The following is a 15,816-nucleotide window of genomic DNA, read 5'->3' on the forward strand; positions in this document are numbered from 1 at the left end:
AGGCCAGACCTTTCACCTTCTGCACCCCATAATGATCCTGGGTCCATACTCCTAGAGGGATAAAGAATAAGAAAGCTATCTCCAAAACAGAGACCCCAAATCTTAATTGGCAATATTCCAGCCTTTAGGTTCATGATTAGTCAACAATTTGTCTGGCTTTATATGTTAACTCTTTTTTCATCCAGCAAGTTCCAGATGTTAACATGATGCCAACTGGAATTCTTGGGCTGATGACCCCACCAATGTGTCCTGAAGCCCCAATTCCCCAGATCCCTGCCCCACTAAGAAAAGAGAGAGACAGGCTGGGAGTATGGATTGACCTGTTAATGCCCATGTTCAGCGGGGAAGCAATTACAGAAGCCAGACCTTGCACCTTCTGCACCCCATAATGACCCTGGATCCATACTCCCAAAGGGATAAAGAATAGGGAAGCTATCAGGGGAGGGGATGGGATACAGAGTTCCGGTGGTGGGAACTGTGTGGAGTTGTACTCCTCTTATCCTATGGTTTTTGTCAGTGTTTCCTTTTATAAATAAAAGATTTTAAAAAAAGAATAAGAAAGCTTCCAGTGGAGGGGATAGGATACAAAAATCTGGTGCTGGGAATTGTGTGAAATTGTACCCCTCTTACCCAATGGACTTGTTGATCATTATTAAATGAATAAAGAAAATACATATATATTATTTTTAAAATGATACTTAATACCTTAAAGCACAAGCCTAGATGATATAAGCATTAGATTTTTCACTTCTAAGTCTTCCTTTACAATATCACAAAATTATCCTCTCAATAAAAGTTAATTTAAAAAAACCAGAAAACATTTTGTTCTCCATCATAACTGACTGCCTTTTAGACATTAAGTGCTACTGTGATTGCATTATGAACTCCATGGACGGAAGACCTCACCAGAGTGCCCCATAATCTCATCTATCTAGAGCCCGACCCCACTAGGGAAAGACAGAAACAGACTGAGAGTATAGATCAACCTGCCAACACCCATATCCAGCAGAAAAGCAATCACAGAAGCCAGACCTCCTACCTTCTGCACCCCAAAGAGAATTTTAGTCAATACTCCTAGAGGGAGAGAAATATACAGGAAGATGACTAGAGGGCTCTGAAACCCAATTACATCAGGACCCAGAGAGAGAAGAGAAAAAAATAAGACATTCGGAAATAGTAATAGGTGTACCTCTAACTAAAATGGAAGGGAAGGCAAGACCATAGAAAAAAACGGGAAAAAATATAGATAGATAGATAGTTGTAGAAATAAGAGTCAACCCATTATCTATGACCTTGGGAGAAACCACTGCAGTTTGCAATAGAGGAACAGGGACACCAAACTCTGAAAGTGATAACTGTCTGTAATTGTACCCATTATTTTGTAGTTTTGCAAATCACTAATAAAAATAAAATTAAAAATAAAAAAGAAAGCAAAAACAACAACAAAAAAAGTTTATAGTTAGAGGTTTGGAGGGTAACATGGTAATTATGCAAAAGACTTTCATGCCTGGGAGTCGGGTGATAGCACAGCAGGTTAAGCGCACATAGCGCCAAGCGCAAGGACCTGCATGAGGATCCTGGTTCGAGCCCCCGGCTCCCCACCTGCAGGGGAGTCGCTTCACAAGCGGTGAAGCAGGTCTGCAGGTGTCTGTCTTTCTCTCCCCCTCTTTGTCTTACCCTCCTCTCTCGGTTTCTCTCTGTCCTATCCAACAACAACATCAATAACAAAAATAATAACTATAACAATAAAACAACAAGGGCAATAAAAGGGAATAAATAAATATAAAAAAAAATAAAAAAAAAAAGACTTTCATGCCTGAGGCACCAAAATTCCCAGATTCAATACTCAGCATTACCATAAGCTAGAGCTGAGCAGTACTCTGATGAAAAATAAAACAGGGACAACTACATACTTTAAAGTAAAAGTGTGAAGGCATTGGTGGTATCGTGGTGAGCATAGCTGCCTTCCAAAGTAAAAGTGTTTAATAGTCTGCCATGATTAGATTTAGACGTAATAAGCTTGGCAAGCAAGTAGAAAGGCCTAAAGAAGGCACCATAAATTGTCTAATCAAATATTTACTACTTTGGCCTAGACACTCACATCTCATACCCTCTAAGTCACTTCCCTCAATACTCTTTCTGTTCAACTAATTACACAAAAGAAAGTAAGCGGGAGTTGGGTGGTAGCGCAGCGGGTTAAGCACAGTTGGCGCAAAGTGCAAGGACAGGCATAAGGATCCCAGTTCAAGCCCCCAGCTCCCCACCTGCAGGGGAGTAGCTTCACAAGTGGTGAAGAAGGTCTGCAGGTGTCTGTCTTTCTCTCCCCTTCTCTGTCTTCCCCTGCTCTCTCCATTTCTCTCTGTCCTATCCAACAACAACAACAACAACTTCAGCAATAAAACAACAAGGGTAACAAAAGAGAATAAATAAATAAATATTTAAAAAAGTAAGTAAGCAAGATATATCTCCTAATCTCTTCTGACAACATCAGCATTATTGTCCCCTTGATAATATTTAGAAGAAACACTATATACAATAAGAAGGAGATATACTGGCAAATATATATATCAACTAAAGGAGAATTATTGTCCCTATGACAAACTTTATTAGAATCATCAAGCAAGTAAATGCAGTAAAACTTAAGATTAACTTAGGCCTCACTAAAACCTTAGGTGTATTTCCTCCCTAACTTGAAGCCAGACCCCATAAACTTAATAGCAGTTTGGATACAATGAATGACACTCAACGCTTTAGCAACTAGGAGAAAGTCCAAGCTCATCAGATAAAGAAAGGACTACAAAAGCTGTAAAAAGGCAATAAATTGGCTCACTTAATGATGACCTTCTTGGTCAATACCAGGCCATCTCATCATCTGGGGGCCTCGTAAGAGAATCCTTGGATTCCCACACAGAAATGGTGGCCCTAGACCTCTCATGGGCCTTTCCAGGACCTTGCCCTCACTATAAAGCAGCATGGTAGGGACTGCCCCATTCTGCAAAGGCTGGCTGGGTTATCCTACTATACCACTCAAGGAAGACTGATCCTGAAATGAGTGCAGCCTAGAATGTTCCATGGACTGTGAACTCAGACTGGCAGGGACTTGGAGGTTACACAAGCTCCTGTGCTAAATATGAATATATATGGGCCCTAGGTCAGATTGATGGGATAAACCGTTAATTATGTCTATAAACTTTCTTTGAGTTTGGGAGCTACTTCCTGTCCTAATCCAGCATTCCAGACCTATTCTCAATTTTTATACCATCTTTCCAGATAATATTTTTAGTCCACCTGCACGTCAGCTATCAAGCTCAAGCAAATATTACTAAAATCATGGGTCCCTAGGAACATACCTAAAATAGACTTCCTAGCTTCATTCTACCCTAAGATTCCTGTCCTGACCTGCTCTATTCCTACTTTTTGGTTCCTGTTTACCTCACCTCTTCAGATCCCTACCCCACCAGGGAAAGATAGAAACAGACTGGGGGTATGCAATGAGCTGCCAAAGTCCATGTCCAGCAAAGAAGCAATTACAGAAGCCAGACCTCCCACCCCCAAAATAATTTTGGTCCACACTCTTAGAGGGGGAGAAATGTTGCAGGGGAAGATGACCAGAGGGTTCAGAAATCCAATTCCATCAGGACCCAAAGAGAGAATGGGGGGGGGGGGGTAGCAATAGGTATTAATGTAACTTAGAAAGGAAGAGAATGCCAGACCATAGAAAAAGTGGGCAAAAACATATAAATATAATTATAGAAATAATAGTCAACCTGTATCTGTGACCTTGGAAAATTACTACAGTTTCCAATGGATAGAATGGAGACACAGAACTCTGGTGGTAGAAATGGTATGGAATTATACCCATTAGCTCATAATTTTATAAATCAATATGAAATTAATAATAAAAAATAAAATAAAATAAAATGAGTAAAAAAAAAAGAAAAAGAAAAACAGTTCCTCAGTTAAATAAGATGAAAAATTTCAGTTAACATTTCTTAGCAATTTCTTGTAAAGGAACATGACATACACTTATATTTTACCTCTTTCAATATCATCCATCAGAGATGGTGGAGACATCTTGTCTTCAGATGGAGAATATTTTACAAAACTGAGAGTTCTGGCTGGATTCCGCATTTGCTGTTGCTCTATACGACACTGGATTTTACTGCTTCCTTCAACTCTGTAATTAATAATACTAAAGGTAAAAAAATAGGTCCAAAAGTAGGTACCAAAAAAAGAAAGATAGAAAAATTAAAAGAAAAATGTAAGCGAGGAAAAAGAAAAAGACAAAAAAGATAAATCAGTTTTATATGCATATAGAAATGAAAATCTACATCCTTAGAAATGTATAGTATTCTAACCCAATGTTGAATCAATTTAGAAAATTGACAATAGTAAGAGCGATATTAACCTAAAAAGTTACTAAAATTTATCACTTATTCTTTTACCTAGATGTCTTTAAAACAGTATTTTAGGATGAAAACATAGGTTTGATCCATTACTTAACAAACATTTAAGTCCTGATATATATATATATATATATATATATATATATATATATATATATATATATATATATATGGCATATACACAGGTCCATTGAAAGAAACAAGTATTCAAAATTAAAGAGATAACAATATTCATAAAATACAGAAATAAAATGAAATTATACATCAGTACGAATATAATATATTCTCCAAGTTCTAAAATTATAATTTCTGTGAAGCAATAATTAAAAGTCTTTCCCTAGAATAAAATCCCATGTACAGAGGGCTATACAGAGCTCTATAAGACTTTCACAGGACAATAACCATGCTTCTCAAACTCTTCCAAAAAGTTGAAATAAAGTAAGCACTCCCAAACATATTCTTTTTTTTTTTTGGTGTATTTTTCTTTACTCTTTTTTTTTTAATTTTTATTTATAAAAAGGAAACACTGACAAAAACCATAGGCTAAAAGGGGTACAACTCCACACAATTCCCGCCACCAGAACTCTGTATCCCCTCCATTCTCCTGATAGCCTTCCTATTCTTTATCCCTCTGGGAGTATGGACCCAGGGTCATTATGGGGTGCAGAGAGTGGAAGGTCTGGCTTCTGTAATTGTTTCCCTGCTGAACATGAGCATTGGCAAGTTGATCCATGCTCCCAGCCTGTCTCTCTCTATTTCCTTAATGGGGCAGGGTTCTGGGGAAGCGAGGCTCCAGGAAACAGTGGTGTAAACCAGACTTCCCTGGGCAGATGATCCCAAACATATTCTATAAGACTAATACTCTGATTCTCAAAGCAAGAAAGGACTCTACAAAAAACCAAACAAACAAACAAAAAACTATAGATCCAAACTCCAATGAACACCGATGCATATAGATCATGAACAAAAACTTGGCAAATTGAATCCCACAACCTATTTATTATGTGAACAATCTGCTGAAAGCAAATCAGATTCATCCCTGGGGCATAGGGATGATTCAACATTTATAAATCAATCAGTGTAATATAACACAACAAAAAGAAAGATAAAAAATCACATGGTTATATCAATTGATGTTGAAAAAGCATCTGATAAAGTCCAACATCCACTTATGACTAAGACCCTTAACAAATTAGGAATAGAAGGAAAATTCAACATAATAAGGACTTAGATTACAACACATGGTTACTAACATCCTCAATGGAAAAAACTGAAAACTTTTGCTGTAAAATCTGGAATCAGGGTGGTTGGGCGGTAGTGCAGTGGGTTAAGCGCATATGGTGTGAAGCACAAGGACCAGCTTAAGATCCCGATTCGAGCCCCCGGCTCCCTACCTGCAGGGGGTTGGCTTCATAGGCAGTGAAGCAGGTCTGCAGGTGTCTATCTTTCTCTCCCCCTAGAGCTCTGTTTTCCCTTCCTCTCTCCATTTCTCTCTGTCCTATCCAACAATAATGACATCAATAACAACAATAGTAATAACCACAACAAAGATAAAACAACAAGGGCAACAAAAAGGGGGGAAAAATAGCCTCCAGGAGCAGTGGATTCATGGTGCTGGCACCAAGCCCCATCAATAACCCTTGAGGCAAAAAAAAAAAAAAAAACCAAAAACTGAAATCAGACAAGAATTCCACTCTGATGATATCTATTCTACATAGTAGATGACATGATAAGGTACTTAGAGAAGCCCAAAGACTCCACACACACACACACAAAAAAAATTCTAGAAATCATCAGTAAATTCAGTAAAGTAAAAAATTCAGTAAATTCAGTAAAGTACAAAATCAACAAACATAAGTCTGTGATGTTGCTATACACAAATGATGAATCTGAGGAAATGGAACTGAAGGAAGCAATCACATTGCATCATGTGTATTCAACCAGGTGCGCCACCACCTGGCTCCTCTTTTCTTTACTTCTTAGACCATTTTTGTCTATAATAGTAGTATCATTTTCAGAGTTAGTACCTACCTTATAATGCATGACATTTAATGCACTGCCTAGTTTCAACAATAGGTTTACATGAATATATTCTCATGACTTTTTAAATGAGATGATGTTAGTTCAATTAAAATTCCTGAGGTTAGTATTTGTATAGGAAATGTGTCTTTTGTTTAGTCTTACATAAATTTTTATTATGTGATGAAATTATATAAACTTTAGCTAAAATTTTCTATAAAATTTAAACTTAGAAAAGACAAATATTTTAAACTCTACAGAGACACTTCTTAAATGAAAATGTGACTTAATTCAATAATTTTCACTGATATCTCCTTAGTAATTTATGTGTTGATAAACTCAATTATTCATTAACCACATACCTTGTTTTTTTTACAGTGATGTTGCTGCTGAGTTTTTCTAGGTGACATTCTCCAGTATCATGGTTAATAATCAAAATGCATTCTTTTAAGTAAGGTTTCTTTGAACCTTTGAAAACAGTAACTGGTGTAGTTGAGCCCTGTTTAGAAAGTTAATCATCATTACTCACAGTTTATCAAAGAAATTTAGTTGGGGGGGGCATTTTGGGTTTGTGTTTCTCACTACATGTTATACTTCATGTCACCTAACTACATTTACTACTCTAACAAGAAATTTAGTTAAAAAAAAAAAAAGACAGATTAAAATGTCAAAGCTGGGAAGTCGGGCGGTAGTGCAGCAGGTTAAGTGCAGGTGGCACAAAGCACAAGGACTGGCATAAGGATCCCAGTTCAATCCCCCTGCTCCCCACCTGCAGGGGAGTCACTTCACAAGCGGTGAAGCTAATCTTCAGGTATCTATCTTTCTCTCCCCCTCTTTGTCTTCCCCTCCTCTCTTCATGTCTCTCTGTCCTATCCAACAACAATAATATCAATAATAACTACAACAATAAAACAACAAAGGTAACAAAAGGGAATAAATAAATATTTTTAAAAAATGTCAAAGCTGCTATCATTGAAAGAAGTACTTGTCCTAAGTCAGTAAAGATTTCATTGATCTATCGACCTGTTAATGCCCATGTTCAGCGGGGAAGCAATTACAGAAGCCAGACCTTCAACCTTCTGCATCCCACAAGGATCTTGTGTCCATACTCCCAGAGGGTTAGAGAGTAGGAAAGCTATCAGTGGAAGGGTTGGTATACGGAGATCTGGTAGTGGGAATTGTGCAAAGCTGTACCCCTCTTATCTTGTGGTTTTGTCAATGTTTCCTTTTTATAAATAAAAATTTTTTAAAAAGATTTCATTGATCTGTAACATTTAATTGGAATTCCATTATAAAGACAAAAAAAAGTGCATTTTACCAATAAGTCAATAAAAGTCCTGAATTAAAGTTCCTATCCTCCTCTTCTTCATCTACACTCAGTAAGTTTAACCTTTATAATCTGGTATGTATATACATCTTTTAGGTAGAGACAAAGAAGCCAAAGGCAGGGAGAGAATGAAAGAGACCTTCACATCAAAGTTTCCTTCATAGTGGTGAGCAATGGGCTTAAACCTGGATTGTGCAAGTGGCAAAGCAACACACTTCTCTAAGTGAGCTATTTCACCAGCACTAATCTGGTATTTTCTAAAGTAGCATATACCTATGCAGATTAAGGAAAGTCAATGAGTCGAGGAATGCCTATCAGTAAACCCACTGACAAATTAAGTATCAATAAAGATGGAATAATCAGACATTATATGCTTTATATCATATAAAAGAGAATATCCAGAAGAAGTCTGGTAGGTGGGACAATGGATAAAACAGTTGACTTTCAAGCATGAGGTCCCAAGTTCCAACCCCAGAAATGCATGTGCCAGAGTGATGCTCTGGTTCTCTCTCATACTCTCCTCTCTCATTCATTAATTAGTATATATATATATTTAAAGAAATAATGCATCATAATCTACAAAATATTCTTGGTTAAAAGCCACAAAGAGGGGGAGTTGGGCGGTAGCGCAGTGGGTTAAGCACACATAGTGGAAAGCGCAAGGACCGGTATAAGGATCCCGGTTCAAGGCCCCGGCTCCCCACCTACAGGGGGTTTGCTTCACAGGTGGTGAAGCAGGTCTGCAGGTGTCTATCTTTCTCTCCCCCTCTCTGTCTTCCCCTCCTCTCTCCATTTCTCTGTCCTATCCAACAATGACGACATCAACAACAATAATAACTGCAACAATAAAAACAAGGGTAACAAAAAATAAATAAATAAATATTAAAAAACCATAGATTCTAACTCTCACCAATATGAATATAATAACCAGTTTACAGCACATATAAGGTAGAAGAAGAAGTTAAATAACACTAGACAAATGTAATTTGAAATGCTCTGGTTTTTCCAATAAACCAGCGACATAGAAAGGGAGATTTTTACAGAATAAAAGAGACTAGAGAAACATAAGATCAAAATACAATATAAGACTATTATTTGTACATAGGGGAACGAGCTGTCAAATAAAGCACCCCAATAGTTCTCCACTACTTATGGGTTAAAGACAGTTTCTTTATTACAATATAAAGACTTTTCACCATCTGACCCAAGTCTACTATTCCAGTGGAGGCTCCTGTCAATCATTTTCACTATTTTGTAATGGACTGCATTAATTTATTTATTCTACAAACTTTGTGGTTGGTATTTATCCCTTAAAATATTTCATATCATGTTACTTTTGTCCAGAACTAATTTATTAATTTCAAGTCAGAGAAGCAGGGGTGGAGGAGTATGGAAGAAACCATAGAACTGAAGCTTTCTTTAATACAGTTGAGGTTAGGACTTGTGTTACACACGTGGCAAAGCAGCACACTATCTGAGTGAGCTATTCTGCCAGCCATTGTCCTGAATATTCGACTCCCTTTCTACCTAAAGAAATTCTACTTGTCCTTTAAAACTAAGCTCAAATAGCATCTGCTTAGGGGCTGGGTAGTAGGGTACTTGGTAGAGTGTACATGTTACCATATGCAAAAGCCAGAGTTCAAGCCCCTACCTCGACTTGCAAGGGGAAGTGTCATGTGCACTGGTGCAGTGCTGAGGGTGTTTCTCCTCTTTCCTCTGTCTACCTCTTTATCTTTCTCTATCTTATCCTCTATCAAAAGAAAAATAGATAAAAACAGCATATACTTTGTGGTACCTTTTAAAACTATGAGGAAGAACATTTTATTCCATATATGTGCTTGCACAAAATTGTGTGTGTGTAATCTTTTTTTTTCTAAATTTTTAACTTCATTTTCATAAGAGAGAAAGAAATTGAGAGGAAAGAGTGGTAGAGAGGAAGATAGAGAACCACCTGCAACACTGCTTCACCACTTGTGAAGCTTTCCCCATACAGGTGGGGACTGGGGGCTTGAACCTGGGTCCTTGCATAAGAATATATGCACTGAACTAAGTGTGTCATATACCGATAGGTTAGGACTGGAAGGCAAGGTAAATATGTTATAATTCCTAACTTACAGTATAAAATCTAGTTTGTAATATTAATAGATATTAGTTTAGATTTCTAATTGTTTTAAATTATTCACTATGATAGTCCTTAGAACTTCTTAAATAAAGTATTTAAATCTATCTTACCTAAAATAGTTTATAATAAGCTTTTCTGTTTTCTTGCCACCACCCCTGTGTCTCTCTCTCTCTCTCTCTTTTACTTTATTGGAGGGAGGGCTAATAGACAGTAGCATAGTTGCTGTTGACACATGGATACAATTTCCCATCTCTCTCTATTATAGTTGTCTGCAAAACACTCTCACCCCAATGCAGATCCCTTTATACTATCAAGCACTTGTGTCTATTCATCACTTTAACTTACTACTACATGAACTGTGTGATTATTTTCATTTAAATTTAATTAGTGGACATTCTGCAAAGTAAAAGGTTCTTTTAGTTTAAAGATACAGAAATACTCACTTCGATATTTGGCAGTGTTATTGTCACTTGTTCACCTTTTCCAACTTCAAGGTCTCCTTCACAAGAGGTATCAATAGATGCAGGTTTGAAGTCATCTAAAAAAAAAAAAAAAAGGACACAGAAGCTGATTTTTTTAATTAAATTTTTTTTTAATTTCTTTTTAAAATTTTTATTAGTGACTTAATACTGATTTATAAAATTATAAGATAAAAGGAGTATATTTCCACACCATTCCCACCAACAGAGTTCTGTATCCCCATTCCCTCCATTGGAAGCTACAGTAGTTCTCCCAATGTTGCAGATATGACTTAACTATTATCTCTCTCTCTCTCTCTCTCTCTCTCTCTCTCTCTCTCTCTCTATATATATATATATATATATATATATATATATGTCTTCCTTGCTAAGTCACACCTACATCTATTACTACTTCCAAATGGCCTTCCTTTTTTCTTCTCTCTCCAGGTCCTGATGAAGTTGCAGTTCAGAGCCCTCTGGTCATCTTCTCCTAACATTTATCCCCTAATAGAAGTATAGACAAAATAAAATTGGGGTGGGGGTGCAGAAGGTGGGAGTGCTGACTTCTGTAATTGTTTCTCTGATGGACATGGGCATTGGCAAGCCAATCCATACCCACAGCCTGTCAGAAACTGATGAAGCAGTAGCTGGATTTAAAAAATGTGGGCATGTTTCAGAGTGATAAACTATTTTTCAAATAGCCAACAAAGCACAAGGACTGGCACAAGGATACCGGTTCCAGGCCTCGGCTCCCCATCTGCAGGAGGGTCGCTTCACAAGCGGTGAAGCAGGTCTGCAGGTGTCTATCTCTCTCTCGCCCTTTCTGTCTTCCCCCTCCTCTATTTCTCTGTCCTATCCAACAACAACCACATCAATAACAACAGTGGTAAACAAGAAAGGCAAAAATGGGGGAAATGGCTTCCAGGAAAAGTGGATCTGTAGTGCAGGCACTGAGCCCCTGGCGGGAGCAAAGTCAGGCTGTGAGAAACTGTGAGGCTGAGATTGAGCATGGTGCGGACTGCCTGTGAAAAACCTGTGCCTGGAGGTACAGTCACCCCATCAGTCTCCCCCACTAGGAGTCGAGCAGGGGGTCTCGGTCTTCAGGATTCTGTCCCCCTGTCAGTCTCCCCACCACACAAGGACCCCCACATTCTCTAACACAATAGTTCACTTCCTTGTTCTCAAACCAGTTGGTTCGCTAACTCTACAGTTAATAGAAGCCCCCTCACCACTCCCTATCTCTCATTCCTTTAGACCATATATGGCCCGATTTCCCCTGCTCATACACAGACCCTCCCCCTTTCTCTCCCCCCCCCCCCGTGTGTGTGTGTGTGTGTGTGTGTGTGTGTGTGTGTGTGTGTGTGCCTGCTGATAATCTCAACTCGTCATTCCTAAACAAGGGCTAGGGCTAACTGCAAAGCGGGGAGCCCTGGACTAAACTGAAGCCATTTTTCCTTACATTGATAATTTAAAGACCTGTTGGCTATATTGGATATTCACAAATAATACCTGGGGACAATAAAAGGAGATCCCTGGGGGAAGTACATTATGACAACAATTAATGGCAGTGAGTGTAACAAGACTAAAATGGCCTAGGAGCAGAAGCTGCTGTACCCATTTAAAGGCTTTCAGAAAAGGAACTACTTATCAACATTACGGCTTCTCAATCAGCTGGACTCAGACCAAAAGCCAGAATTACTGGTGGCTTATAGTGTGAGTGAGACTGTGGTCTTCATTTAGTTATAAAAGGCTCTATTGCTTACCCTAACCCACAACACCCTGCTTCCACTTACAGACATCCATGATGAATATTAGGTTGTGTAGTTAAATAGCTAATGTTAGGCTAGATGGGTAGAAGTAAGTAAACTTTCATTGGCTAAAAGTTAGTGAACTTTCATATATACAAAGGTTAACCAGAAGAGAGCACTCATGGTGTGTGCTTACTTTACAGCAAAAGATTTCTTTAGGTGGACAGCCTACTATAATCTAGTTAGACCCATCCAAGTATGGGTTAAGAAGAAAAGCTTAGATTTAGTTCCAGAGAAAAATGTTTATTCATACAGAAGGTCAGAGCAGGGAGATGGTCAAAACACAGAGGGAACTTTCAAGGGAAAATTTAGACTACTCCTGACCAAGGAAACTTTCAAGGGTAGATTTAGACTACCCCAGACCCAGGAAACTTTCAGGGGGAGATCAGGATGCCCCAGACCTAGGGAACTTTCTAAGGAAAACATACCTATAATAACAATAATGTTTTTTGAAGTTATTCTTGATGTTAATGAAAACAATTATACATGATGTCATCTGTATCCTTGATGCTAATGAAAATAATCTTATATAATGTCAACTATATCCGGGCAAAAAGTGTTTAAATAATAAACCTCTGCAGACAGAGGACAGAGACACCTCTCTTCTGCGCCTGAAACAGCTGATGTGCCTCTCACTTCATTCATCTCGCTGACTCCCCCTTTCCTTCAGGGACTCTTAATTACTTTTGCCGGGCCAGCTCCCCGCAAGCCCCTGGAGGCAAAAAAAAAAAAAAGCCAATAATTAAAATAGTTTAGAAAAATCTTCATGTTAAAAATAAACAAAATAGAATTCAATTTATTTTGTATATATGATTCTGAGAAAGAGGAGTTACAGTCTAAAACAGGGGTAGGGAATATTGATTTGTAGGCTGTACAGAGTCTAAGAAATCATTTAGTCTGACCATGCGTAGGTGGGCAACCAATTTCAGGCTGGACCTGAAATTCAGTAAGTGCAAATTATATTTATCATTTTATGGGGGGTTAATGATACATGGGCACAACGTCTCATCTCTCCTTGCATTGTGCAGCAGGACCCCAAGGTCCTCTCCATCTTCTCCCTCCACTTCCCTCCTCAGAGTCCTTTGCAATACACCACACCCAGTTCAAGTTTTGCTCTATGATTTTCTTCTCTGTCCTTATTTCTAAAGTTCCACCTGTAAGTGAGATCACCCAGTATTTATTCTTCTCTTTTTGACTTACCTCAGTAAGTACTTATTTTTGGTTTAAATATCCAAATGCATAGGTAAGAAATGAGGACAGATAGGGAAATCACAAAGTGAAACTTGAACTGGATGTGATGTATACCATGAAAGCAAAGGACTCCACAGAGGGAAGGAAGGGAAGGCGGGGGGTGGGGGGAATGGTAGCAAAGCGGGTTAAGGATCCTGGTTCGAGCCCCCGGTTCTCCCCACCTACAGGGGGGTCGCTTCACAAGCAGTGAAGCAGGTTTCCAGGCGTCTATCTTTCTCTCCTCCTCTCTGTCTCCCCTCCTCTCTCAATTTCTCTCTGTCCTAACAACAATAACATCAATGGAAACATGGGCAACAAAAGGGAAAAAATGGCCTCCAGGAGCAGTGGACACTGAGCCCCAGCAATAACTCTAGAGGCAAAAAAAAAAAAAAAAGAAGGAAGGGAAGAGTAAGAGTAGAGGGTACTTTCGGGTCCTTCTGCATGATGGTGGGAAAGGACTTAATGTTGGGGTGAGAGTATATTGTAGATCCCTGTCAGAGGGAGATGTACCAACAACTGTATTGTAAACCATTAACCCTGCCCCTGATAAAGTGATTTGATCAATACATAAATAAATATCAAAATGGTCTATTGCAGAAAAAAGGTTCCCCATGCTTTCTCTGAAAGAATATTGTGCTTGCTCAGAATGCTATTTATACCAAGATGACATATATATATATATATATAGAGAGAGAGAGAGAGAGAGAGAGAGATTTAGCTGTTAAATACCATCAGTGTTTTTAAAGTTTTATGAAAACTGCTGTCAGTAAAACTCTATTTTCAGTTATATATATAATATATATATTAACCTGGTGCCAGGGACAAATCCAGAGTTTTGGCAATGTACAATATTACCAAGAAGAGACTCCCTGGTCCAATTTTCCACTAATGTAACTCTATTAAGATAGAGCATACATGTGGGAGTCAGGCGTAGCAAAGTGAAAGGACTGGCGTAAGGATCCCGGTTCGAGCCCCTGGCTCCCCACCTGCAGGGGAGTCACTTCATAGGCGGTGAAGCAGGTCTGCAGGTGTCTATTTTTCTCTCCCCCTCTCTGTCTTCCCCTCCACTCTCCATTTCTCTCTGTCCAATCCAACAATAACATCAGTAACAACAACAATAATAACTACAACAATAAAACAACAAGGGCAACAAAAGAGAATAAATAAATATCAAAAAAATATATGGCATACATGTAACATAGAATGCAATCATAAACTTGATAAGTCTTCACAAAGTGGTACTAGGGTTTGAGCAGCAATCAGAGAAATAAAACAGCAGCTCCTGAAGTGCCCCTAACTTATCTCTATCCAAAGACATTTATCTTTTTTATAAATAAAGAAGTTATCAAAGCAGAAAGACTAAAACCAAAATAATGAATACTTAACTAGTAGAACTAGAGAGCTAGCATGGGCAGATCTCAGGAAAGGAGACTCTCCCAGTGCTTATCAAATCAATTCATCAATACATAAAGGCTGGTCCTGTCTCACGATGATTATAATAGCCAGTATTTATGAAACACTATATGCCAGGCACCTTGCTTAATATCTAACAGTTAATTCTCATAACAATTCTTTGAAAAGTGGAAGTTAACCCCCCATTCCCTAAACATAGATGAATATGAATAATTCTCATAAAATACTCTTTTTTAATGTTTGAAAGAGCTGGAGACTTACATATGTGTGATTTCACCACTCCCAGGCTAACTTTTTCATTCAGAGTGAGAAACAGAGACAGAGGGAGAGATGCCACTGTGTTAAAGTTTACCCTGGTGCCATGGCACTCCCATGGGGTGTGACAGTTTGTACAGGATCATCTACATTATAAAGCATGCACCCTACCTGGTGAGCTATCTCTCCAACTCAAGTATTCTTTATAGTATACCTTATTATTCATGCTGCTTGAGTCCCACAGTGATAAAGAGGTGGTAAAAAAGAGAAAAGAAAAATAAGAGGATGAACAAAATACAAACATAAAACAAAATAACAACTATTCAGTTTGTTTATTTATTTATTTTTGGTCTCCAGTCACTGGGGCTCAGTGCTGGCACCACAAATCCACTGCTCCTGGAGTCTATTTTTCCCTTCTTCCCCTCCCACTTTATTTGATAGGACAGAGATAAATTAAGAGGGGAGGAGTAGAGGGAGAGAGAAAGAAAGAAACCTGCAGACCTGCTTTACCACTCGGGAACTGTCCCTGTTGCAGGTGGGGAATGGGAGCTTGAACCCGGTCGCTTGTGCGATTCCTTGCACTTAGTACTATGTGTGCTCAGCCAGCTCTGCTACTGCCCAGCCCTTGTTTATTTATTTTTTCCTATAATTCATATCTTAAAGCAATCCTGTAAAGGATTGAATATCTTTATTTTTCAGGTAAAGGAAATAAGAGTAAAAGAAATGAAGGCTCTTGGCCAAGATCATGCAATTAGCATTTGCTAAAACTAGAATA

The 15,816-nt window shown here is 38.4% G+C and overlaps 1 protein-coding gene across 3 annotated transcripts in view; it reads right to left on the bottom strand.

Moving 5' to 3' along the window:
• EAF2 (ELL associated factor 2) overlaps positions 1–15,816 on the bottom strand; it is a 114,088-nt gene that overhangs the window by 22,904 nt on the left and 75,368 nt on the right. For 2 of the 3 annotated variants that reach the window (XM_060198298.1, XM_007536529.3), the window contains exons 2-4: positions 10,318–10,412; positions 6,788–6,924; positions 4,038–4,177 (exon numbers count right to left, since the gene is read on the bottom strand). In XM_060198298.1, coding sequence (XP_060054281.1) covers positions 4,038–4,177; positions 6,788–6,924; positions 10,318–10,412 — 372 coding nt within the window. Of the gene's footprint in view, positions 1–4,037; positions 4,178–6,787; positions 6,925–10,317; positions 10,413–15,816 lie in introns of those variants that run through there. The other variant, XM_060198299.1, reaches the window with a different exon arrangement.

This window comes from Erinaceus europaeus, chromosome 9 (genome assembly GCF_950295315.1).
Source record: "Erinaceus europaeus chromosome 9, mEriEur2.1, whole genome shotgun sequence".
NCBI classification, from domain to species: Eukaryota; Metazoa; Chordata; class Mammalia; order Eulipotyphla; family Erinaceidae; genus Erinaceus; species Erinaceus europaeus.